Genomic DNA, 27,393 nt, shown 5'->3' on the forward strand with positions numbered 1-27,393 from the left:
CCCCTGCCCATTGGTCAGCCGCCCGCCGCCGCGTCCAATCACAGCGCTTAGCGCCAAATTCGAATCGTTGTTTTCATTTGAATCGGGAGGGCGCGGTGGCGGCGGCGGCGGCGGGCGGGCGGCGGCGGGTTTACGCGCGGACCTGCTAACGCCGCCACCTCCCGGACGCGGCTGGGCCGGGCCACCTGGTCGCCGGCGAGGGCGACGGCGGGGGGCAGTGAGGGCTGCGGCGGAGGTGGCCGCGGGCGGTCCCCGTCCCCGGAGCAGGGGGCGGGCGGTGGACGCAGGGGAACGGGCAGCGGGCTTTCCCCGGTGAGGACTCGGGTTTGCGTCTCGCGGAGCGGCGGATCCGCCGGTGGCGGTGCGGGCGACTGGTCCTGGCGGTGCGGGCGACTGGTCCTGGGTGAGCCGATGCTGGGGCGCCTCGGGGGCGGGGGAGGCGGGCGCGCCCGGGGCCCGGGGCCGTGGGGACGCCTGCGCGACGGGAACCGGTGGCGGCGGCGCGGCTGGGGCTCTGGCCAGGGGGTCCGCAGGGAGCTCCCGGGAGCCTCGACGGTGATGCGCAGGGTCCCGGCCGCGGGTCTTTGGGGGCACTGAGTGCTGTGGGCGCCTGGAGTGCAGCCCGGGGCCCGGCTGGGGCTCCCCTAGGGGTCAAGTTGAGTGTGGTCAGGGTGGCAGGAGCATGGGAATGGCACAAGCGAGCCCATTTGGTGACTTACAAGTGACTTCCTAGCTCTTTGCTTTTAGAGTAACTCTCCCCCCCCCCCACCCGCGCGCGTGTTTTGTTTTTGTCTTATTCAGTGGCATGTTTCTGCAGTAAGTTTGCTTCAGCGAACTTTTTGATGCCTGACCTTCCTGTTTGGATCATACTCAACATCTTGTTTAGAAAATGGGTCCTACAGGACGCCTGGTTACCATCAAAAGGAGTGGGGTCGATGGCCCTCACTTCCCACTGAGCCTCAGCACCTGCTTGTTTGGAAGGTGAGCCCGGCATAGGGGTGGACCATTTAGTATAAAAGACGTTAATATCCAAAAGAATAAATATATATATATATATATATATACATATAAAATATTTATAAAAAAACCTTAATATCTTTTTTTTTTTTTTTTTTTTTTTTAATTTTTATTTATTTATGATAGTCACAGAGAGATAGAGAGAGAGGCAGAGACACAGGCAGAGGGAGAAGCAGGCTCCATGCACCGGGAGCCCGATGTGGGATTCGATCCCGGGTCTCCAGGATCGCGCCCTGAGCCAAAGGCAGGCGCCAAACCGCTGCGCCACCCAGGGATCCCAAAACCTTAATATCTTAATCACAGATTAACAGACTGCTGGGGACTTTCTTATCTATTAATCAACATAGTTGTTTATTAGGAAATAGAATTTTTTTTTTTTTTTTTTTTTTTAGGAAATAGAATTTTTAAAACAATGTGTATATGGTTAAGTGTTGTTGTTTTTTTTTAATCAAACACTTTTTTTTTTTTTTTAATCAAACACATTTTAAAATGGATTTGATAAAATATTTAAATGGAGAAAAATGTAGATTATTCTCAAATCCTGATTCACTTCAGGCATTCTTTAGATGGGGTTCATCTGAAACCCCTTCAAGCTTGGTGCACCTTGGCTGTGGGGGGACGCTGCTGAGCAAACGAGGGAAGGAGGCTGTGTATTTGGCTTGTTGGGTTTTTGGAAAAATGAAAATAGGAGAAGTCCTGCTGGAGTGTTTTCGAGAACTTCTTTCTTTTTGCCGGCCTGTGTCGGTGTTGGTAAATGACCAGGGTCCCTGTATAACAGGCACCCTCCTCCCGGTTTCTAACATGTGATTTCTCATACAAATTATAAGTCACCCTCTCTCTGGAGCCCTGTGAGGTGGGACCCCGACCAACATCTGCCCACACCCCATCCTCCCATCTCTACCATGTTCTACCTTCCTTAACTCAGACGTTCCAAGCTTCTGCTCATCTTGGTGCTTTTAGCCAGTTTAAACCTTCTGACTGGAACGTTTTCTCTATCCTCCTACGTGAGTGAGACCTTTCCAACTTTCAGATATCCAATTAGAGGGCACCTAAAGAGAAGCCTTTGGTGGACACTGCTCTTGTCTTTCTTAACACCGTGCAGGGTGATGAGTCTTTGGTTGTGTCTCCCCACTACAGGGCTGTCTAAGGACAGGGACTGTCTGGTTCATAATTATGTACTCAGTGCCTGGTACGGGTCTGACAGTAAGAGGTGATCAGTAGTTGACTGTGTCTAGTAGATGCTTGGGGTTGAGTGTGGAATCATGAAGAGCAGTGGTTCTCAGCCTAGGGTTATTTTGCTCTGCAGGAGCCATCTGGCAAGGTCTGGAGACATTTTTCTATGTCACAATGTGGGAATCTTACGCCACTGGCATCAGTGAATAGAGGTCGGGGATGCTGCTAAGGAGCCTACAATGTACAGAACAGCTCCTCCTGTAAAGAATGTCAATAGTGCTGAGGTGAAGAACCATGGGTCCATAGGGGTTCTAGTTGGCAGTTTGCAGCCACACAAATTCTCAGTTCTAATGCAATAGTCTCTCCCTCTTGCTGGAATATTCTGTTGCCTAAAAATCAAATTCTCTTCTTTAGTTTAAATGAGCCGCTCAGTTCCCATAGCTTCTTTTCTCTTCCAAGGAAAAAGAATAAACATTTTGGTGTCAAGTGTCAGTAATTCTGGTTATTATACAGCAGTGATTAAATATCTTTTTATGCAGAATTTTATCATTTAAAACCCATTCAAGAGTGTTTGGTCACAGGACATGGTAGAAAGAGATATTCTTTTTAATTTTTTTTAATTGTTTTATTTGGGAGAAGTACTTCTTACAAAAAAAGCGGATACAAAATACAGAGACCTCTGCAACTATGACCTGTTTTTTCTTAAAGTGGAAGAATGGGTGGGTTCCAAGGAGTCAACGTGGTAGCCGGACACATGAGGAGCATCTCCAAGTTCTTTTAGGAACTAGAGCAACAAATCTCAAAGCTAAAATTTCCAATCAAGAAATTCTAACAACTTAAGTTTAGCTAATCTTGTGGATGACCACCCCACACCCCTTTAGAGAAAGAGCATGACTTACTCCTGCAAACCAATGACTCCATGACAGGAAACCCCTTAGAACGGAAGTTTTAAATCACATCTGGCTACCTGCAAAGCTCAGAGATGGAATGAGGCAAGTAGAGAAACAAAGATTGGACAACGAAACCTCAAAGGAGGATGAAGTTTTGTCCAAAAGTGCCCAGGCTGGAAAGGCTGGGAGACCATAAAACAAAATACAAGTGTGTATCTGAACCCCACTTTGTGTTAATGTGTGGGACAACCAGATAGTTTAAATCTCTGTGGCTGAGCCCATTTCTCTATTTCTATGGACAGATAGAGCTAGCACTGCTCTGTCTACAGCTACCAATATACTGCTTTGTCCTTTACCATCTACTCGCCACCCTAGGCTGCAACCCCTAAAGCTGTTTGTCCACTAAGGCTAAGAACACTGTGCAACACGTAGGGAAAGAGACTTACCACGCACTCACACTCACACAAACCGAGTCTATCAGCCCTTGGGAGCCTTCCAGTTCTATAATTATTTTAAGCCACTGCATCTTTTATATATGTTCTAGAAAGAGATATTTGTAGCTCTAGAATAGTATATTGAGAACGGAGAGGAGAGTATATAACTGTTTAGACTTACAGTAAAGGTAACACCAGAGACCTAAGGAAACTTAACTAAGGACCATTTTGATTAGTTTTGCACATGGGTTTGGAATTTCTCCCTTCTGGTGCTTCCTGCTGATGTTGTTTGTGTGGGAAGACAAGTCGAATCTAATAATGCTTATTTGTTGCATTCGTGTTTTTAATGACAGAATTGTGAATCTGTTAATCCATTAATACAGTGTAGTTTTATTTATTTATTTTTAAATTTTTATTTATTTATGATAGTAACACACACACAGAGAGAGAGAGAGAGGCAGAGACACAGGCAGAGGGAGAAGCAGGCTCCATGCACCGGGAACCCAACTTGGGATTCGATCCCGGGTCTCCAGGATCGCGCCCTGGGCCAAAGGCAGGCGCTAAACCGCTGCGCCACCCAGGGATCCCTACAGTGTAGTTTTAAAAACAAAAAGCTCATGAGTAAATGGCACTGACTGTGTGCCAGGCGAACTGCAGGCATGTATAATTCATTCACTGTTTGAACAACACCACGATACAGGTGCTGATGTAATTGTCTTTGTATGTGAAGAGGCTGCTGCATAGACAGGTGTTAGCATAAAATACAGCATGTGTAGTGATGATTACACCTTTAAACGTACATAACGTTACAAATGAACACACATGAACCTTTTTTTATAGGGAAAAAAAGTACAGAGTATCAACAATCCATTCATTTCTCCAAACTGGTATAAAGTACTCCCTGATTTGGGTTTTATAAGCATAGGCATTTCTGTAAAAAGGCAATCCAGTTTTGTATTCTAATATTTTCCATTGTAATCGTTTTCAAGTACCCGAAGTTTTAAAGATTTAAAATGGTCGCTTATATGATACTTGTCAAAATTGTCGGCAAAATGCACAGGTCCTCTTATCACCCAGGTTATTTTTCCTTTCTGTCGTTTCATTAATCGATCAACCATGTAGTCAAATGCTGTTTTATTTCAAAGCATTCATGGAATTTCTAAAAAAAAAAAAAAAAAATTAAAGTGGCCTAAAACTCTTAATTTCTTTCAATGAAGGGGTATTGAATGTGACATTCGTATCCAGCTCCCTGTCGTGTCAAAACAGCATTGCAAAATTGAAATCAGTGGGCAGGAGGTAAGTGGGGGTTTGAAATCAATTTATTTTTTAAGTTTTCATTTCACTTCTTACCCATTCATCAATTACCTATTTTCCCCTTTCTTCTCCTCTGTAGGCGGTATTGTTTAATTTCAGTTCCAGCAATCCGACGCAGGTGAACGGCTGTGCTATTGATGAGCCTGTGCAACTAAAGCACGGAGATGTGATCACTATTGTTGATCGATCTTTCAGGTGGGTGAGAACTAAAAACTAGTCATTCTCGGCATAAGCAGACCTTCTGACGCTCCAAAACTAGACTTCTGGGATTTTTCTGTGATGCTGATGATGTCAGAGCACTAGAGGCCGCCTCTCATGCTGATGACATCAGAGTGCTTGAGGTCGCCCCTCCCCACTGGTTCTCAGTCTGGAGTCACCTGGGTATAGAAGGAATGACACCTGGGGCTCGTGTGATCCCCTTGGAGGATCTGAGTGCCCCCAACGGAGCCAAAGAGGGGTGACCAGATCCTCGTGGGGTTTATTTTGTTGCAAGTGTTGTGAAACCATATAATTTTTCAGTTTTGGTTTCATTTTAAAGTAGAAGACTGAATAAATAAAATCTTTAAAAGGGCAGGACAGCTGGGTGGCTCAGGGGTAGAGTGTCAGCATTTGGCTCAGGGCATGATCCCAGGGTCCTGGGCTCCCTGCAGGGAGCCCGCTTCTCCCTCTGCCTGTGTCTCTGCCTCTCTCTCGTCTGTCATGAATAAATAAAATCTTTAAAAAAAAAAAAAAGTAGAAGAGGCTCATGGGGAAAGACACCAGATGTCCACTCAGCTTATGGTGGAGTGAGCACCGTGGTGATTATCATCCATTATGCACTGAATTGTGCCCCTTCGCATTTCCTATGTTGAAAGCTTAACCCCCAGCACCCAGAATATGACTGTATTTGGAGACGGGGTCTTTAAAGAGGTGATTAAGCCAAATCGAGGCCTTAGGGCGGGCCCTAATCCAATCTGACTGATGTCCTTGTAAGAAGAGATTAGGACACAGAAGAAAGGGAGCAGGTGCTCGGAGGGGTGGCCCTAGCAAGCCCAGCAGAGCGGCCTCAGGAGGGAGGAGCCCCGCCAACACCTCGATCTTGGACTTCCAGCCTCCAGAACTGTGAGAAAATACATTTCCGTGTTGAAGCCACCAGTGTGTGGCATCTTGTTGCAGCAGCCCTAGCAAACTAATACACCGCCCAAGCCATACATATCACCCAGAACCTTCTTAATATGTCTGCTAATCACTACTTCCTTCCCTCACCAAGTAAACCACCTGAGTGGCTTTTCTTATAACATAAAGTCTTTGGAATTTGGCTACCTAAGCATGCATCTCTAACCACTATGGTTTTGTCTGTCTTTGTTAAAACTCCATAAATTTGGAATAATGAAGAATATACTTGTAACTGACTTCTGGTGAGATGCAGACCGTGGATGTCCCAGTTTGTTCTTTCTTGCTGCATCATAAGTATCTCATTGAAGTAATGTCACAGTTACATACACAATTATACATAATTTTTTCATTCTAGACGGACATTTAGGAAATTCCCAGTTTTTGAAGTGAGTCAGGGGCTTGTTTTATGACCAGATGACCAGGGGCTTGCTTTGTGACTTTTGTGCTGATTTCTCCTGTGTGTTTGAAACGAATGTGCTCCCGGGTGTTATGTTCTGTCCATATATGTCCATTAGATTCAACTCCCCAGCTCTAGAATCAGTGATTTACCCCTTGATTCTTACTCAGGCCGGGAGGTCGAAATCACACATTGATGATTTTTTTTTTCTCTGTTTTTTTAAGCTCTTCTGTTTTTGCTCTCTATATGCTGAGGCTAGACTGTGTGTTGAAATTTAGAATTCTCTCCAGGTGGATGAAGCTCTATCTCTTATCTTTCTGAGATGCTCTGTAGCTTTAGTAATGCTCTTTATCAGTGATTGCATAGGATCATATTTTCTGGCACGTTGTTTTCAACTTTTCATAATCCTTAAGGTTTAGATTGTCTCTTGGAACCAGCTATTCCACCCACGTTACTTTACAATTGGTTTATCTTCTGGATAGGTTGATCTTTTTATCATCATAAAATATGCTTGGTGTCCGTGAACAGTTTTTATCTTGAAATATATTTTGTCTGATGTTAGTGTAACCCCCCCCTCCGTCTCTTTTTTGGCTACTGTTTGCATGGCGTGTCCTCTCCCGTCCTGCCACGTTCATCCCGTACGTGCCATCGATTGTTCATTGTGTCTCTCATAGGTATCACATAGTCAGGTCCCTTTGGTCATTCATGCTGCCAAATGGAGTGCCAACCTCATTACCTCCGGTCGCATTAAAGAGATATTTTCTGTTTGTTCAATCGGTCATTTCTTTCTCTGTGCTTCTTGTGAATTTGCCTTCTTCATTTATCAAGGGCATGCTTCTCGAACAGACTTCTAGGAAGGAAGTATTTGATGTGGAATGGAGATCAGAATGTGTTCCCCAAAATGAGATGCTGTTCAGATTGAGATTAATTAAGATAATTCAATATCTCCAACATAAGAGTTGGGAAGGAGTCTTAGGAAGAAGGACTTAACCATGAACTCTGTGACCATGAGAACTAATTCCAGACAGCCGGCTGTTTCGGGTCACCTCACTGAGGCCAGGTTCACTATACCCATAGAAGGTTGTTCTCTGAATTGTGCCCAGGTCCAGTAGAGGGACTGGGTATGTTGCTACGTCTGTCTACATAGTCAAGAATGTGCCAGTCTTTCTTCAGATACAGATGCAGTAGGCAGGAAAGAGAAGGTCACCGTGACCCTAAGGTACATGGTGGTTCTGCGGTGACCCTGCAGTAGGTGACATCACAACGTGCCTCAGGCCTCAGGTGCTGCTGGGCTCCCTGGGTGACCTTCCAAGGCCTCAGATGATTTCCATGGATATACATCGGTGGAAATCTAGTTGGCTCTCGTAGTCAGTAGGTTCTCACATAGGAGGTGCGCAGATATTGTTGAAATCACACAACTAGCTGGTCAGTGTTCAGAAATTAATCTGGGTCCCAGCCTCCGACAGTAACGTTCCAAAAGAAATTTGAGGCAACGTATCAAAGTTTTCGGTGTAAGATCTTTTCTCACTCTACATTTATTTTCGTGAAAAAGGTTATGATCTTGAATAAAACCTGCAATTTGTTCCTTGCTCCTTGGACATTAATCAGATAAGGAGGCTTTACCGTGAGTTACAGATCTTGAATCTGAGTATGTATCTGTCCTTCTGTGCACTTCAGGTATGAAAACGAAATTCATCAGAATGGAAGCAAGTCAACTGAATGCCTGGGACGAAAACGCAAACAGGTGATGGGGGGTATTATCCAACTTTGGGCTCTGATTCTTCTGCATGACAGCGTGAGATCATTTATATGCACGTCGATGAATGGTGTCTCACAAGGGAGGGTGACTTGCCAGTTATGAGACGGACATGTGCCTGAGGTCTTAAACAAGTTGAACTTAGACATAGCGGAATAATTTACAACTATGTTTTTTATTTTCACAATGAGAGGACTAAGTGAGTCTTACACTTTGGTCCAAAGGCTTCTGGAGTATCTCACGATCTGCTCTTCTTGCAAACCTTTAGTTAGGACAGCTCATCACATAGAATTAAAATCTGAGAACTAGGCTGCCTGGGTGGCTCATTGGGTGAAGCATCTGCCTTCGGCTCAGGTCATGATCCCAGAGTCCTGGGATTGAGCCCCCGTGTCAGGCTTCTTGCTCAGTGGAGAGCCTGCTGCTCTCTCTCTGCCCCTCACTCCCTGCGTGTGCTCTTTCTCTCTCTCTCTGTCAAATAAATAAATAAAATCTTAAAGAAAAAAAAAATCTAGGAACTAGATTAGTGGCTCGTGTTATCTTCCGGTTATTGTACTCCTCCATTTCAATGCATCTGAGATGATCACATCAGAGCTGTGAGTACCAGGCATGCTTTCTAATTTTGATGGAGAGACAACCCATGCCACTGGGGGAGTGTTACGCACTGTGTCATGTGAGAAGAGAATCTTATTACCTATGTCTAGCCGAACAGTGCGGCTTATCAGAATGCAATTCTGTCCCTATCCTTGGAGACTTAGTAGGACATGTCCTGAGAATTTCTATCCTTTATGAGCTACCCCAGCTGGTCTCCTGTGACCAGGCCGTAATTCACTGGCTTAAAAAGTCATATTGTACTTGCATCTGAAATTAGCAGGAGGGCCTTCAACTAGAGATCTCTGCTCCTGCAAGGTGCTGCTTCCTCCCTAGAGGAATGGCCTTGTTGGTGACCTTGCCCCTCATCGGCTTTGGGGGGAAAGCTACCTTTTGCTACCTTTTGAGGTTTTCTACCTACTTTGTTGGTAGGTATTAGGGCACCAACCAAAAAGCTGGACTTCAAGTTAGAAGTGGTCTCAATGGCCTATTGTGATAGGATTGTCTGGGTTGTGATAAAGTCAATATTGAAACTGAATACTTAGAACGTGTTTGACAGTGATTTTTTTTTTATGTCTATGGAATATGACATTACAAAAAACTGGGCTTATATGATTATATTTTGTATACATTTTTTACATTTTAATTCATTTTTGTGGTTTAGTCCTAAAATTGGCCCACTTCTAATTAGAAATTAGAAACCGATCCCTCACCTGGCGAGTTTGAGAAACAACGTGTTAGATTCCAAGAAATCTGAAATTGATTGAAAAAAGAAGTTATTTGCTTTTGGATATATTTTGTGATTTTTTTTCCCCCATAATAATTCAGATGAGATAGTTTTCCTTCTTTGAAGCAGCATTGAAATTTTATACCTTATGTCGCTGTTATTCTGTGGTTGTTCCTAGCCCCCTAAAAAATTTCCTGACAGTTTGTGAAGACAGCTGTTGGGGGCCAGGTCAGAACATTGGAGCCGATTGCTGTGCTCAGAGGGTGCGGCACCTGTGGCCTGCTGGTTTCACTTTCGCCTGAACATCCGGGCTGTCGGCTGCACCTGCCAGCCTGAGCAAACAGGCCAAAGGGGGGGCCCCAGCTCACTCACAGGTCCTTCAGCCTCTTCTGATAAGGCTAAATCTTAAGTCAGTAATTCTGCACCCTTGTAAAGTTCACAGATGCCCAGTGTAGGTGACGTTTAATTTTAGCTTTGGTTCTTTCATATAGTGATGAGAAAGAAGTTTGAGGAAATTAGAAAAACTCAACTGAGGTTCCATTTATACAATTTGGAGCTTCAAGTTTGTTTTTAAAATCAGCTAAGAAATACTTGTCTTGTGAGCACTTGTCCCTGAATGTCTTTGGCTCATTTCTCAAAGTCTCTAAAATTCCTATAAGAGCAGTCTGGCAAGGAAGAGCATCCATAGCAAGAATATTTTCATAAATATGACTGTTGGTATTTGAAAAAAAAGCACCTAAATCGCTGTTTGTATTTTGCCAATTCACAGGAATCTCTGCTTCGGGTCTCCAGATCTAGCTTCTCTTCTGATCCTGGTTAGTAGTTTTTTGGTTTTATTCTGGATCCTGCAAGATCAGATCTCCGTGTAGTGTCAGGGCAAGGAAGAGACAATAAGAACACAAACATTCCACATCAAGGTTCATATAAGTTAGGAAGTTGTGTTACGTAACGTAACAGATAGGCAGACGCTAAGTTAACTTTTTCCTCAAGTGAGGTATAGGGCACCATGCTTATCGGAGTGTCCAGGTATAAATAAATAACACAGCGGTCAGTTGAATTTCGTGGAGTAATAGCATGTGATCCCTCATATTGGTTATAGGAGGCTGATGTGACTTATTTGTATCATAATTCGAGTATCAGAATGCTTTTGTCAGGCTTTTTGGGCCTTAAGTAATCTGTAGGCTCAGTGAAAAGCTAGATTATAAGACACTTTGAAACTATTTTAACATTTGAATACTGCACAATGTTAATCATTGAGACTAAGAACTTTCTGTTCAATAAGTACAGAACTTTTCAATAAGAACTTTCTGTTTCTTGTTTCATAACTCATTGCCAAGATGGGAAAGTTCAAGATCCCAGTGCCTGTTCAAAAGTCTCTGAAGATGTTTCAGGAAGTCCTCTGGTGCACGTGAAGAATGGCAAAGCAGCCAGCACAGTCTTGGATGGCTCTGGAGATCATGTTGCCAGCCAAACTCTTGATGTTGTTCATTCCTCAGAACCGCCTGGAGAGAACTACAGAAATGTGACAGATCCTACAGCTAGGGATTATCAGGAAGATTCCAGCGTACCCTTAGTGAGCTGTAACAGAAAATTGAAGTCTTTCCCCTCTACAAGGTGTCTTGAGAATAGTGAAAACCATGAGTCTCCCTTTAGGAAGCTTTATGTGTCAATGAAGGAAGAGTTTGATGTGAGATCAGAAAAAAGAAATGTTCTGCAGAGCAGTAAAAAATCAGGATCACAGAGTCATCCTGCCCCGGAGAATGAATGTTCTGGTGGTTTACAAGAGGGAACACAAGTCCCGGTCTCCCTTAAATCCAGACCCAGATCGGGCCGATTCACCCAAATCAAGGCAGACTCTGCTTTGGGGAAACAAGGAATTAGCCAGACTGAAGACAGGAGAAACGATGAGGACGCTGCTCCGAATCCCAAGGAGGCCATGAGTCCCAGCATCCCTCCTAAGGAGATGACAAGAGCCAAGACCCTGGCCCAACGTTCCCCACACAGTTCCTCCCGAAAACGTCGGAGTGAAGACATGAGTGTTACCAGTGGAAGTGAATCCATGAATCTGGATCAGAGGGAAGGCTTCGGGACAGAGAACGAAACGTTTACTCCTAGGAAGTTCTTAGCCAGAAATCAAACACCCGCTAAAGTTGAAAATGCTGATGATTTTGAAGATACACCAGAAAAACTCTTTTCCAAAAAGAGGAGGAGTGTTCCTCCCAGTGTGGACATTCTTACCGCAGAAACAGAAACCCAGAATCACACTATTTTGGCTCCGTTGCCCGTTCAAGTTGAAAGGAAGATTCAAGGAGTTTCTGTCCACCAACCTGAGAAAGTGGGCGCCACAGCTGGGCACACGTGCTCTGGGTTACCTGGTCATAGTTCAGTTGATACCAGCAACTTTGGTGACTCCAATAGTAAGTTTACCTAACTGCATTTATTTTCCCCCACAAGCTCACACCTACCTCGTATCTAGATATGAATTCATGAGGCCTTCCTTCGCTCGGTAGCGGCTTCACTGTGGTGGAGAGTCTGTGAGGTGTGGAGGTGCGCTCATGAGGCAGCCATATGTGCCTATCTACTCTGATGGGCTCGTCCTGGAGAGTCGTAACGAGGGGCTCCAGAGGAAGTGTGGGTTGTCCGGGAGGAACACAGCCAGGGATCTCAAGGGGATCCAAAGACATGTTGGATTCTCTCTCCACCTATAGGAAGATAGGAAGGAAGATAAGCCTAATAAGCGTAATTGCTTTTCACAAAGGTTTTAATTCTGAACCATATGCACCTGTATCCTAGGAGTTTGCTCCTTTGAATGAAGTCCAGGGAAATCCCTTGGAACTGTTAAAATATGGGGTATCTCGGGTATTTCTCAAGGTCTCCTACTAGCGTAGGAGGATTACACATAAATATTCATATACATATGATGTCATATATACTAGCAGCCCATGCATCTACACATAGATAGTCCAGTGTTTCATATAAATTCCTGTGACAGAATGCATCAGGCATTCACACTTGATGGTCTATGCAGGCAGCGGGGGTGCCCACAGGATGGGCGTTCCTGTCATTTCCCTCTTGCAAATAGGGAGTTGACAGCCTTACGTCACACAGTGGGTTACAGAGCTCTGGCCTCTGGAGGAGGCTTGGTACCTCCTGGGCTCTCTCCCGTGCTTTTCGGCGGGGGAGGCTCTGTGGGTGTTCTGAAGTAGCAGGCTTACTGCCTGGGCCCCTTCGGCAGAGGGCCCGCGTGCAAGGTGTGCGACTCTCTGAAATCAGACCCGCACGTATCCATCACATGTCCCCGAGTCTCAGAAAGGGCATCCCTCAGACCAGGGATTTATGTCGAGGGCTGGCTCATAAGGATGTGTGGTGGACTCCGTGAATCGCCTGTTTGAGTCACTTGGAGAGGTTTTCAAGTTCATGACTTCTCACTAGGTAGGTCTGGGTGAGCCCGAGTTCACACAAGTCTTTTGAAAAAACCCTCTCAGGTCACTGTGGAAACATCCATCTCTGTTGAGAAGTAGAAGCCACCAGTCCAGACCAATCCCTTTATCAACCTCTGTCCACACAGGGTTTTTCACCCTTTTATAGGAAATCTTTGTCCTATCCAGCCGGGACTTGACGTTTTTGTTGATGTGTCCCTGGGTCTCTCCTGAGCTCTTGAAGCAGCTCCGGATTCTCAGCAGGACAAAGGGGTGAAATGCTGTGGTGTTAGATTTCGGGGGACTTCACCTGTGGTTTGTCTTTAACAGCAACCTGAGACAAGTCCTGAGCGTATGTCTTTCATTCCTTCTCCTCCTTTGTATTCGTTACTTTAGATAAGATTGAGGGAATACCCCTGAAAAGAAGGCGGGTCTCCTTTGGTGGTCGCCTGAAACCGGAGTTATTTGATGAAAACTTACCTCCTAACACGCCTCTCAAGAGAGGAGAAACACCAAGAAGGTCTCTTGTAAGCCACACCCCACCTGTCCTGAAGAAAATCATCAAGGTATGTTGGGCAACCAACATTCTCACTCATCCCTGTGACACAGCCTTTCCAAATGCCCCCCACTGGTACAATTATTATGAAGACCCTTTTTCTTTCTGATAAAAAAGTAAAATATATGTGTGTCAAGGACAGCTCCTTCACGGGGCTCCTTAGCACAATTCTAAGGTGGCTGAGCACGGGTGAGCCCTCAGGGCTGCCTTCTCCTGCAGGGGCCTCCTAAGGCCAGCCAGGCTTACAGGTGATCCCTCGAGGGTTTTATTTTTATTTTTTAATTTTTTAGATTTTATTTATTTATTCATGAGAGACACAGAGAGAGAGAGAGAGGCAGAGACACAGACAAAAGGAGAAGCAGGCTCCATGCAAGGAGCCCGATGTGGGACTCGATCCCAGATCCCAGGATCATGCCCTGAGCCAAGCAGACACTCAACTGCTGAGCCATCCAAGCATCCCCCTTGAGGGTTTTAGTAAAAACTAGCAATTACACTGGCACCTGGGTGGCTCAGTCAGTTAGGCATCCGACTCTTGATTTTTAGCTCAAGTCATGATGTCGAGCCTGCCCAGCTCCTTGCTCAGCTGGGGAGTCTGCTTGAGTCTCTCCCTCTTCCTCTGCCCCTCCCTCCCTCTGGTGCTCTCTTGCGTGCTCTCTCTCTCTAAATAAATCAATAAAGTCTTTAATAAAAACACTAGCAATTACAAGGAAACTGGAGACCTCATGACATAACCATAAGGCTTTTTTTTTTTCTTTTAGAATTATAAGGTGTATAAGGTGTAAAGGAAAGTCTTGGATGGCAACACACCAATGATTTTGACCATCATCTACTCAGAATTTTCATTCACCTACCCTAGACTGTGTTGTCCTCTTGACTTTAGGTCTCTAGAGAGGTATGGCCCCACAGCTCATCCCCATCAGAGGTCCTGGGCAGTCTTTAATTTCTGTTCATACCAAATCTTTTTGTGCTGGCTCCCAGAAATGAGCAGCCTTCCTTCCTGTGTAGACCAACCAGGGTTAAACACCCACAGATGTGCTCTTTGCCAATTCAGATGAGAGCAGGCTCACTGGTCACTCCTTAGGAGATTCCTTCCACTTTTTCCGAATTACCCCAATTAAGATTTATTTGCTGTTTTTTCTCTCCATCCTTTTTTTCTTAAAGCAGGGGGCACAGACTCCCATTTCTACCTGACACTTGACAGACAGTGGTTGAAACGTTTTGGTGCTTTAAACAGCTAAACTTCTTCAGTGGGGAGGGTTTTCACCACAGAGATGTTCCGTTGGTGGTAAACTTTCTTATGAACATTTAAATCCCATCAGGAGTGCCCTCCACCATCAGGAAAAGAAGATTCTTCAGAAAACCAACTGGAAGTGACCGCACAACCCCAGCGTAAGGGATCTCCAGCTCGTGATCCTACGCAAACTTCTCCAGTTGCTACTGACACACGCCGTAGGTCATGCAAGGTGGCCTCGGTCCCCGGGCGCAGCAAATCTCCTCATCTCACAGATATTCCCAAAAGGGGAGGGAGGAGGAGCGGCAACTTGCCTTCAAAGAGAACTTCCATCGATCGAAGCCAACATGAAATCTTGCAGATGATTTATTCCAGAAGAAGGAGTGGTGCTTCGGAAGCTAATTTAATTGGTGAGTGTTGTGTTAGCAGGTTAGGTCTTAAGGTAAATGTTCTCATGGATGCTGGTTTGGAAATATCAGAAAGGGAGACAGAACATAAAGACTCCTAACTCTGGGAAACGAACTAGGGGTGGTGGAAGGGGAGGATGGTGGGGGGTGGGGGTGAATGGGTGACGGGCACTGAGGGGGGCACTTGATGGGATGAGCACTGGGTGTTAATCTCTATGTTGGCAAATTGAACACCAATAAAAAATAAATTTATTATTAAAAAAAAAGTGGAAACGTTTCAACACGCTTTCCTTCTGACAGTGGCAAAATCGTGGGCAGACGTAGTAAAACTCGGCGCCAAACAAACACAAGCTAAAGTGGTTAAACACGGCCCCCAAAGACAGCTGAACAAAAGGCAAAGAAGAATGAATACACCAAAGGTAGGAATCACTCTTAGCGCATACTATCCTGTAAGATTACATGAAGTGTGGATTTATGCTTTGACGTTTTGTTCATCTTGTTCTATTTTTTCTAGAAGCCTGTTAGCAACGTTCACAATCAATTTAGCACAGGCCATGCCAACTCTCCCTGTACCATAATAATAGGGAAAGCTCACATTGAGAAAGTAAATGTGCCCACTCGGCCCTACAGAATGCTGAACAACTTCGTATTCAACAAAAAAATGGACTTTAATGAAGACCTTTCAGGTAAAATCCTAGCCTTGGGTCTTATAAACCAAAGCCCTCTGATCCTCCTACCTGTGAGGATGTGGATGGGTGCTACGGTTGGGTCTACTGTGAGAGGGACGGGAGGATTAACAATCTAGTCAGCTGCCTGGGGTCGTGATGGTTCAAGGAAGGGAAGGGAAGGCTGATTTGGATAAGAAGAGCGGGTCCGCTGATAACGGGAGATCATGAGTCCTGCATGAAGCAGGTATGAATGGTAAAGGCACATCTTTACCTTGGATTGCAGCATGGGTAGAGAGAACTGGAAGCTGCTTTATGGTGAAAAAAGCAGGCTTGCCCTCATAATTGCCCTTTCCCTGCATTTCTACTAATCAATTGTCCCAAAGTTAGAGCAGTTGGTTTGAGCAATATTTTGCTGCTTCACCATTTCCTTCCTTTCCATGAAGCTTAACTGCGTCTTGAAACAAAGGCCTGTAAGAAGGTTTCCCTTTAAACATCAACAATTGAGCCAGTGTTTCCGTTCTCAGTAAAAGTGGGATGTGACTTCCTTATGGTTGCTCTAGGATAGAACCAAGGCAAGAGCCCAGGATTGGGATTCCATGCTACATGGCTTGACCACTGCTTTCTGCCTTGAACATTTTTGGAGGGAGGTGAGACCCGAGTCTACTTCCCATTAGATGGAATCTTGTTTTTACTTCCTGGCATATTTTAGGATGGAAAACCCATCTGAAACCCATTTTAAGACGTATAACCCAGATAAGGTACCCTGTGATTACAGTCACAGTTTGATCAACATATTTAGCTTTAAAAAAAAAAAAAACACAAAAATGCAGAAGAGTTGTAGCCAGTTTTGAGATTGTGCTCAATGAGAAAAACATTTTCGAGTTATGCCACCCAGTGTGCAGACGTGCACATAAGAGTATCCTTGTAAATTATGTTCATGTGTGAATATGACTAATACTTATGTGTTGAAGCATTGAAAACCAATTCTCAAAAAATATATTTAAGGTAAAATTAATAGAAATGCAAATACTCAGTACCCAGGATAGTGGATTTCCTCAATCTTCCTTTAAGACCACCTTCTTAGGAAGCCAAACAACTTTTCCACCCCTTGCTATGAGTAACTTTCATGACAAAACATCAATCTGTACAGAAGACTGGATTCTGGGTATTTTAAGGAAGGCCCGAATAGGGGCAGAGGGATGAGATTTTTTTTTTTTAAATTTTTATTTATTTATGATAGTCACAGAGAGAGAGAGAGAGAGGCAGAGACACAGGCAGAGGGAGAAGCAGGCTCCATGCACCGGGAGCCCGATGTGGGACTCGATCCCGGGTCTCCAGGATCGCGCCCTGGGCCAAAGGCAAGCGCCAAACCACTGCGCCACCCAGGGATCCCGAGGGATGAGATTTTTAAGTGAACTGGCTGATATGAGGGCCTTCAAAATAGGCTTCCCAAACACAATTTGCAAACAGATTCCAGACTGAGAACATTTTGACCCATTGATGGCAAAATGAGAAAAGTCAGAAAAGTGGGATAATTTTAGTGTTTCAGAAAGATGGATCTTCCAGCTAAAGTACTGTATGATTCTTTTTTTTCTGAGATTATGTTATTATTACTTTTGGGTGTTAAAATGAAAAGATGGTGATATTATCACTTGACAATACTATTATGAGCAGCCCAATGGACAGTCATTTTTTAAAAAATTTGGGACGTTTTATTTGTGCATAATACCCAGGTCTACATAAGCTAGGACTTTCCAAGGCAGCATGAGGGTGCCAGGTTCCTGGATGTCTGGAGGGGAAGCACCGGGGGCCAGTCTCTGTCTCCCGGCTGCTGCTCAGGATTGGGGCAACCATGCAGGATTGAGATGTCAGCTTCCTTCATTAGATTTTCTCACCAAGAAGAAAGGCAAAGAAGAGGAGATATAATTCCAACTTCCCATTGCTCTTCTTCCACAAAATGAGTTCTTTTTTTTTTTTTTTTTTTAAGATTTTATTTATTTATTTGAGAGAAAGCACAAGCAAGATGAGGGGCAGAGGGAAAAGCAAACTCCTCTCTGAGCAGGAAGCCGGACATGGGGCTGGATCCCAGGACCCTGAGGTCATGACCTGAGCCAAAGGCAGATGCTTAACCGACTGAGCCACCCAGGTGTCCCAAATGAGTTCATTATTATAATGTGACCCTGTCTTCCAAGAATTCTGGGGAGTGATTCCCTGTTCACTCTCTGCTGCTTCCTCCAGTGTATGTGAGGACTGTTGGCACATATGAGCAATATGTTAATTATTTTTCCATTATTCTCATCTCACAGGGTTAACTGAAATGTTCAAGACTCCAGCGAAAGTGAAGTTACAAACAATGAGCCTATGTCCCAAAACTTTTTCAAATTCAGAAGATCTCCTTGGAAAAGAGTTTCAAGTACCTAACTCAGGAGAAAAACCTCTGCTGTGCACTTCAGAAGATTTGGGTTGGTTTACTGTTTTTTTTTTTTTTTCCTTGCACTTTGATATTTTCAGTAGTAATTGCAGATGGTATTATTATTATTTTAGTTTTACAACAGATGCTATATTATCACTCTACATTAGATGCCCCCCCCAAAAAAAAAATATCATTTGTAGCTTCTCTCTTCTGTTGTGTTTGGGGAAATTTCCTACTAGCAGTTGAACTAATGTTGTTATTTAGTGAGTGGCATAAAAAGGAATGATTGTAATAATAACATTTTATTTAATATAACTAATAATTGTGTTAATAATTTTAATAACATAGAGTAATAATTGCAAGCTACCTACGTACACTTTTGTCTTCTTTATTTAAAGGGATTGACCTGCAGAGAGGTACAGTGATCTTTTATCATGGTTATATAAATTTCTCAAACTCAAAATAAGTGTACGTAACCAAAGAGAAAGATACTGTGTGCACTGTGCAGTTATCACCTCTGATCTTCAGGATGGTCTGTGCCCTGGTGTGAGCCTGAGGTGGGAGAAATGAGTCTGTCTTTTTGTCCTCTACTGAGTACCGTCCTCTCACTGAGTACTGGTTACCCTGTACCTGTCAGAGAGGAAACCGCATACTACACTAACAGTGCCTCCTATGCCGACAAGCAGGTGTTTCCTATGCGGTATAAACCCCACGCAAACTGAGGATAAGCCATGTTATCATGTGGGGGGTTCAGCAGGAGAAATGGCTCTTTGCTTCTCGTGTTTGAAGAAAAGAATGTCCGTGTTCAGGTGCCTGAGACACGGAGAGGCAGTCTTCAAAAGACCCTTCTTAAGGAATTTTTTTTCTTTTATCTAATCCCTGTAGATCCTAATCACCACCTCAATATGATCCCACTGTATGTCACCGGATACCATTCTTCTTAAGTGTGCGTGGTTCATATGTAAGACAGACTTATGGCCACATAAGTAGCCAGCTTCCTATGCTTAGCCAGGTGGGTAGGAGGCTGAATTATTGACTCTTCTGCAATGTTTCCTAAAGGTAAAATACCAAATTGGCACAACACAGGGAACAGAATATATTTCTCATATGTGTTTCTGTTTCCTGTAGGAGAGAATGTATTCTCCATGAGTCAGAATGCATTACAAGAGCCATCTAATCAAAGTCCTGCAAGCCCTGCCCTCAGACGACAGGCTATTAGAGTAAATACAAACATCGAGAAGACTCCAGGATCAGGGGCAGAGCCTCGGAAGTCGGCATCAAATGAAAACAGGCTTCGAAGGTCCGAGGAGCTCAGAAATACACGGATGCCAGGTGTAGGGCCCAAGGACGGAGAAGCAGAAACAGACATTGCTGAGAGCACTTCAGGACGACGTCTGACAAAAACTCCACAGCGAGGGCGGAACCTGGAGGGAGCGACGGAGGAATGGGAGAGCTATTCTGAAGCGTGTACGAAAGCTGTCCAGTCAGAAGAAAATTCTGCAAAGATGGTAGCTGTGAGGAGATCAAGAAGATATTCAGAGCAAAAATGGGAACCAGTAGCAGACTTGACCACCCTCACAGGATGGGAAGACCCAGAACCCAAGAAAGACCTGAGGGGCATCCATGGTCTCCAAACCCCCACTCACACCCAAGAGCCAATGGATGTGGGAAATAAAACAGCAGAAAAGTGCCAGAAATCCTCAAAACCAGAAGTAGCTGGCATGCCAACCAGGATGAGCATACAGCTCAAGACCTCTCCCCAGAGAGTGGAACGAGAGGAAGAGCCCTCAGCTCTCAGGAAGCCCACCCGAACTCCAAGGGAAAGCACACACACACAGAGAGAATCAGGAGGTGGTGATGAAGACATCAAATTGTTCAAGGGAACTCCAAAGTGGAAACTGGACTCGGCAGAAGATATAACTCGAAGCAAGAGGAGGTCAAGAACATCCAAGAAAACTGCCCAGTCCTTAGAAGACCTGGCTGACCTCAGAGAGCTCTTCCAAACGCCAAACCACAAAGATAAATCAATGGCTGATGGCAAAGCCACCAAAGTGCCCTGCAGATCTCCACTAGCAGAACCAGTCAACACACCAACAAGTAGAAGGAGGCAGCTCGAGACCCCTCTCCAGAAGGTGGACCTAGAGGAAGAGCCCTCAGCTCTCAGGAAGCCCACCCAAACACCGAGAGAAAGTACACCCTCACACAGAAAACCAGGAAATGGTGATGAAGGCATCAAATTGTTCAAGGAAACTCCAAAGCAGAAACTGGACTCTGCAGCATATGTAACTGGAAGCAAGAAGAGGTCAAGAACACCCAAGAAAATGGTTCATTCTCCAGAAGACGTGGTTGGTCTCAAAGAGCTCTTCCAAACCCCAGAACACACTCAGTACCCAATGGCTGATGACAGAACTACCAAAATACCCTGCAAATCTCCACTAGCAGAGCCAGTCAACACACCAACGAGTGGAAGGAGGCAGATCAAGACCCCTCTCCAGAAAGTAGACCCAGAGGAAGAGCCCTCAGCTCTCAGGAAGCCCACCCAAACACCGAGGGAAAGCACACACTCACACGGAGAACCAGGAGGTGATGATGAAGGCATCAAATTGTTTAACCAAACTCCAAAGCAGAAACTGGACTCTGCAGAAAATGTAACAGGAAGCAAGAAGAGGTCAAGAACACCTAAGAAAAACATCCAGTCCTTAGAAGACCTGGCTGGCCTCAGAGAGCTCTTTAAAACACCAAACCAAAGAGAGAAACCAATGACTGATGACAAAACCACCAAAGTACCCTGCAAATCTCCACTAGCAGATCCAGTCAATACACCAACAATCAGAAAGAGGCAGATCAAGACCCCTCTCCAGAAAGTAGGCCTAGAGGAAGAGCCCTCAGCTTTCAGGAAGCCCACCCAAACACCAAGGGAAAGCACACACTCACACAGAGAACCAGGAGATGGTGATGATGAAGACATCAAATTATTTAACCAAACTCCAAAACAGAAACTGGACTTTGCAGAAATTGTAACTGGAAGCAAGAGAAGGTCAAGAACACCTAAGAAAACTGCCCAGTCCTTAGAAGACCTGGTTGGCCTCAGAGAGCTCTTGCAAACACCAAACCAAACAGATAAACCAGTGGCTGATGACAAAACCACCAAAGTACCCCGCAGATCTCCACTAGCAGATCCAGTCAATACACCAAGTAGAAGGAGGCAGATCAAGACCCCTCTCCAGAAAGTAGGCCTAGAGGAAGAGCCCTCAGCTCTCAGGAAGCCTACCCAAATGCTGGGGGAAAACACACACTCACATAAAGAACCAGGAGTTGATGATGAGTGCATCAAAAGGTTTAAGGATACCCCAAAACAGAAACTGAACTCTGCAGAAAATGTAACAGGAAGCAAGAGGAAGAAGAGGTCAAGAACACCTAAGAAAAACATCCAGTCCTTAGAAGACCTGGCTGGGCTCAGAGAGCTCTTTAAAACACCAAACCAAACAGAGAAACCAATGACTGATGACAAAACCACCAAAGTTCCCTGCAAATCTCCACTAGCAGATCCAGTCAATACACCAACAATCAGAAAGAGGCAGATCAAGACCCCTCTCCAGAAAGTAGGCCTAGAGGAAGAGCCCTCAGCTTTCAGGAAGCCCACCCAAACACCGAGGGAAAGCACACACTCACACAGAGAACCAGGAGATGGTGATGGTGAAGACATCAAATTATTTAACCAAACTCCAAAACAGAAACTGGACTTTGCAGAAATTGTAACTGGAAGCAAGAAAAGGTCAAGAACACCTAAGAAAACTGCCCAGTCCTTAGAAGACCTGGTTGGCCTCAGAGAGCTCTTGCAAACACCAAACCAAACAGATAAACCAGTGGCTGATGACAAAACTACCAAAGTACCCTGCAGATCTCCACTAGCAGAACCAGTCAACACACCAAGTAGAAGGAGGCAGATCAAGACCCCTCTCCAGAAAGTAGGCCTAGAGGAAGAGCCCTCAGCTCTCAGGAAGCCCACCCAAATGCTGGGGGAAAACACACACTCACATGAAGAACCAGGAGGTGATGATGAAGGCATCAAAAGGTTCAAGGATACCCCAAAGCAGAAACTGAACTCTGCAGAAAATGTAACAGGAAGCAAGAGGAAGAAGAGGTCAAGAACACCTAAGAAAAACATCCAGTCCTTAGAAGACCTGGCTGGGCTCAGAGAGCTCTTTAAAACACCAAACCAAACAGAGAAACCAATGACTGATGACAAAACCACCAAAGTTCCCTGCAAATCTCCACTAGCAGATCCAGTCAATACACCAACAATCAGAAAGAGGCAGATCAAGACCCCTCTCCAGAAAGTAGGCCTAGAGGAAGAGCCCTCAGCTTTCAGGAAGCCCACCCAAACACCAAGGGAAAGCACACACTCACACAGAGAACCAGGAGATGGTGATGGTGAAGACATCAAATTATTTAACCAAACTCCAGAACAGAAACTGGACTTTGCAGAAATTGTAACTGGAAGCAAGAAAAGGTCAAGAACACCTAAGAAAACTGCCCAGTCCTTAGAAGACCTGGTTGGCCTCAGAGAGCTCTTGCAAACACCAAACCAAACAGATAAACTAGTGGCTGATGACAAAACCACCAAAGTACCCTGCAGATCTCCACTAGCAGAACCAGTCAACACACCAAATAGAAGGAGGCAGATCAAGAAAGTAGGCCTAGAGGAAGAGCCCTCAGCTCTCAGGAAGCCTACCCAAATGCTGGGGGAAAACACACACTCACATGAAGAACCAGGAGGTGATGATGAGTGCATCAAAAGGTTTAAGGATACCCCAAAACAGAAACTGCACTCTGCAGAAAATGTAACTAGAAGCAAGAGGAGGTCAAGAACACCTAAGAAAAACATCCACTCCTTAGAAGACCTGGCTGGTATCACAGAGCTCTTCCAAACCCCAGAGCACACCCAGGACCCAATGACTGATGGCAAAACCACCAACATACCCTGCAAATCTCCATTAGCTGAACCAGTCAACACACCAACAAGTAGAAGGAGGCAGCTCGAGATCCCTCTCCAGAAATTGGACCTAGAAGAAGAGCCCTCAGCTCTCAGGAGGCCCACCCAAACACCGAGGGAAAGCACACACTCACACAGAGAACCACGAGGTGATGATGAAGGCATCAAATTGTTTAACCAAACTCCAAAGCAGAAACTGGACTCTGCAGAAAATGTAACTGGAAGCAAGAAGAGGTCAAGAACACCTAAGAAAAGCATCCAGTCGTTAGAAGACCTGGCTGGCCTCGGAGAGCTCTTGCAAACACCAAACCAAACAGATAAAGCAATGGCTGATGGCCAAGCCACCAGCGTACCCTGCAAATCTCCATTAGCAGAACCAGTCAACACACCAACAAGTAGAAGGAGGCAGCTCGAGTTCCCTCTTCAGAAACTGGACCTAGAAGAAGAGCCCTCAGCTCTCAGGAAGCCCACCCAAACACCAAGGGAAAGTACACCCTCACACAGAAAATCAGGAGGTGATGATAAAGACAGCGAATTATTTAACCAAACTCCAAAACAGAAACTGAACTCTGCAGAAAATGTAACTGGAAGCAAGAAGAGGTCAAGAACACCTAAGAAAGACACCCAGTCCTTAGAAGACCTGGCTGGCCTCAGAGAGCTCTTCCAGACCCCAGAGCACAGCCAAGACCCAATGGCTGATGGCAAAACCACCAGTGAACCTTGCAGATCTCCAGTACCAGATTCAGTCACTCCAACAATCAGAAGGCGGCAGCTCGAGACCCCTCTCCAGGAGGTGGACCTAGAGGAAAAGCCCTCTTCTCTCAGGAAGCCCACCCAAATGCTGGGGGAAAGCACATACTCACGCAGAGAACTAGGAGGTGGTGATGATGACATTAAATTGTCTAAGGAAACTCCAAAGAAGCTAGACCCTGTAGAAAATGTAACCAGAAGCAAGGAAGGAAAGGCTCAATTCCTGGAAGACATGGTCGGTTTTAAAGAGCTCTTCCAAACTCCAGAGCTCAGCAAGGAACCAACAGCTATTGTCAAAGCCACAATAATGCCCTGCAAATCTCCACCAGCAGAAACAGGCAGCACACCAACCCACATGAAGAGATATCTCCAGATGCCTCTGGGGAAGGAGGACTTAAAGAAAGAGCTCTCACCTGTCAGGAAGCCCATCCTAATGCCAGGGGAAGCCACACACACAGAGCAAGATCCAGGAGCTGATGATAAAGACATCAGATTGTTCAAGAAAACCCCAAAGCAAAAATTGAACCTTGCAGAAAATGCACCTGGAAGCAAGAAGCAGCCAAGAACACCCAAAAAAATGACCCATTCTCTAGAAGACCTGGTTGGTCTCAAAGAGCTCTTCCAAACCCCAGAGCACACCCAGGACCCAATGGCTGATGGCAAAACCACCAAAATGCCCTGCAAATCTCCAATAACTGAACCAGTCAACAAGCCAACAGGTAGAAGGAGGCAACTCAACACCTTTCCCCAGAAAGTGGATGTAGAGGAAGAGCCATCAGCTCTCAGGAAGCCCACCCGAACGCGGCGGGGAGCCACACACTCACACACACAACCAGGAGGTGGTGACGAAGATACCAAATTGTCCAGGGCAATCCCAAAGCAGAAACTGGACTCTGCAGAAAATGTAACTGGAAGCAAGAGGCAGCCAAGAGCACCCAAGAAAAACGTCCAGACCTTAGAAGACCTGGCTGGCCTCAGAGAGCTCCAAACCCCAGAGCACACCCACGACCCAATGGCTGATGGCAAAGCCACCAGTGTACCCTGCAAATCTCCAGTAGCAGAACCAGTCAACAAGCCAACCGGTAGAAGGAGGCAACTCAACACCTTTCCCCAGAAAGTAGATGTAGAGGAAGAGCCATCAGCTCTCAGGAAGCCCACCCGAACACGGCGGGGAGCCACACACTCACACACAGAACCAGGAGGTGGTGATGAAGATACCAAATTGTCCACGGCAATCCCAAAGCAGAAACCGGACTCTGCAGAAAATGTAACTGGAAGCAAGAGGCAACCAAGAGCACCCAAGAAAAACGTCCAGACCTTAGAAGACCTGGCTGGCCTCAGAGAGCTCCAAACCCCAGAGCACACCCACGACCCAATGGCTGATGGCAAAGCCACCAGCGTACCCTGCAAATCTCTAGTAGCAGAACCAGTCAAGAAGCCAACAGGTAGGAGAAGGTGCCTCAAGACCTCTCCCGAGAAAGTGGACCCAGAGGAAGAGCCGTCAGCTCTCAGGAAGCCCACCCGAACGCGGCGGGGAGCCACACACTCACACACAGAACCAGGAGGTGGTGACGAAGACAACAAACTGTTGAATAAAACCACGAAGCAGAAAGCGGCCCCTGCAGAAAATGTAATGCTCAGGAAAAATCGACTGAGAGCACCTAAGGAAAAGTCTCAAGCCCCGGAAGACCTGGCCGGTTCCAAAGAGTCCTCCCAAATGCCAGGTCACACCAAGGGACTGGGAGATGAGGCGAGTAGCATCCAGGAAACTCCAAAGCAAACTCCAGACAGAAGGAAACCTGTGAAGGTTTTGCAAAGAGGGGTCAGGGCCCCCAGAGGAAAAGCCGTGGACGACCTGGTGGGCCAGAGAGACCCTCTTGTAGAATCTGGAAGTGAAGGCAGCGTTTCCCTGTCCTCCAAGAGGAAACAAGGAATGGACGGAGGTCAGACAGGAATGAAGAGGCTGCGCTCTGCGACTTCTGCCCAGGACACTGCAGAGGAGAAGCCACCCCAGAAGAGGAGGAGGACAGCTCCCAGAGAAGGATGTGACCCACCGGAGCAGCCCCTGACCGTGAAGAAGAAGCTGAGGGTTGTGGCAGAAAAGATAGAAGTCATGGGAGACCTGCCCAGGAGCCACAGAGAGGCTGAAGCAAAGGGACAAGAAGTAGGAAGGACGACCCCGCCACATCAGGTGATGCTGGGTGTCCCGTGGTCATGATAGGCCCTCTCAGATGGGGTTCTCCTCTGGGGGCTGATGTTGGGTGTAAGTTGTCCTCGGTTTGAGTCTCTGTGGATATCTTTTCCCGGGGGCGGGGGGTGGTCAGATTCTGCATCCAACGCTGAATAACTGCAGACCAAGGTAAAGAATCATTTTGGGATTTGTAGAGAGACTAGTCTGGGGAAAATAAGTAGTCAAAATGGCTACTACGCATTTTGACCTTTCTCAGGAACTGGTTGAGTTCTGCTCATCTGCAGGGGTGGGAAAGGGCCCGAGAACAGGTGGGAGCTTAGTCCTCTGTGGTTCCAGTCCCCACCAGCAGGAGCACTGGGCCGGAGTGGGATCTGCATCAGTCTTCATGGGGGTAGAGCAATCTGCGTGGGGGTCTGTGTCCTGAGAACGGCCTACCTGCTGGGCTTGTGAGGTAGAGAGGGTTCCTCCTACACGGAGAGAAGTTGGTAAATCCAGTTCCAGAAATCCCAGTAGTCCTGTCCTGCTCCAGCAATGATTGGTAAAGGATTGGGAAGTCATTTACTGCCTGAAAAGGGGGCATTTTTCTAGAGTGCCCTTTTAATGTGTGTTGTAATCCGATTTGACGCCTATGACACTCAGATGTGGTGATAGGGTGTAGACCGCGTGCCTTATTCACGGCTGAGCAGTAGGGAGGATTTCTCCCTGGAGCAAAGTGATTCCAGGCACCTTAGAAAACAACTGTAAACTTTTCAGGCGAATTCTTTTAAGTTCCCTTGGACTGTGTGCGTCTCTCTGTCCGTGTCGAATTGTGAGAACTGTATTACTCATGATTGGCATGCTGCGGGTGTCTTGAAATTTTTAGGGAAGGTCCCTGCGCTCCAGACGCCCCAATAAAACGGAAGTGGAAGAGCAAAGACCCGAGCCCGTTACAGCAGCAGCCTGCAGCAGAGAAGATGAAAACAAAGAGAAGCGACAAGAAGCCCCTGAAGACCTCCCAAGAGACGAGGCCACAAAGCCCAGAAGACAGAGCCAAGAGTTCTGCTTCTGGGGGCAAAGCACCCCGTGAAAGTAGAATGTGTCTGCGATCTGTGAGGCCGAGTAAGATGCCCTCGCCCGGCGTAGCAGAGGAGAAGCAAGGGGAGAGAAGAGGGGGTGCTCTCGTGAAGGAGCAAGAGGAAGACGTGAGGCAGCCTTCAGCCCCGAAACATTTGAGATCCAGAAAAATCACAGACCCTCCTGGAGGAAATGCTTTGGAGAGCGAACCCCGTCACAGAGTAACTCGGAGTGCCAAGAGGTGTGCCGAAGATACAA

General features: G+C 45.9%; 1 protein-coding gene across 7 annotated transcripts; it reads left to right on the forward strand.

The window, feature by feature from the left end:
• Window positions 1–120: 120 nt before the first annotated feature.
• MKI67 (marker of proliferation Ki-67) lies at window positions 121–27,393 on the forward strand. Of its 7 annotated transcripts, none has more exons than XR_005986313.1 (14): window positions 121–355; window positions 802–981; window positions 4,732–4,810; window positions 4,908–5,023; window positions 8,058–8,124; window positions 10,221–10,266; window positions 10,789–11,868; window positions 13,267–13,436; window positions 14,746–15,067; window positions 15,365–15,483; window positions 15,579–15,750; window positions 18,039–18,194; window positions 19,031–19,157; window positions 19,274–19,357. XR_005986313.1 is itself a non-coding variant. In XM_041746065.1 (14 exons), the coding sequence occupies exons 2-14, from the start codon at window positions 890–892 to the stop codon at window positions 27,146–27,148; spliced, it is 9,432 nt and encodes a 3,143-aa protein (XP_041601999.1). In that variant the 5' UTR covers window positions 121–355; window positions 802–889; the 3' UTR covers window positions 27,149–27,393. The 7 variants fall into 7 exon arrangements, 6 of the variants coding, with proteins under 6 accessions (XP_041601999.1, XP_041602002.1, XP_041602005.1 ...); XM_041746065.1 differs by lacking the exon at window positions 19,031–19,157 and adding an exon at window positions 26,945–27,393 and having other exon boundaries at window positions 19,274–26,082; XM_041746066.1 differs by lacking the exons at window positions 121–355; window positions 19,031–19,157 and adding exons at window positions 391–403; window positions 26,945–27,393 and having other exon boundaries at window positions 19,274–26,082.

Source organism: Vulpes lagopus, chromosome 2 (genome assembly GCF_018345385.1).
Source record: "Vulpes lagopus strain Blue_001 chromosome 2, ASM1834538v1, whole genome shotgun sequence".
Classification (NCBI taxonomy): Eukaryota; Metazoa; Chordata; class Mammalia; order Carnivora; family Canidae; genus Vulpes; species Vulpes lagopus.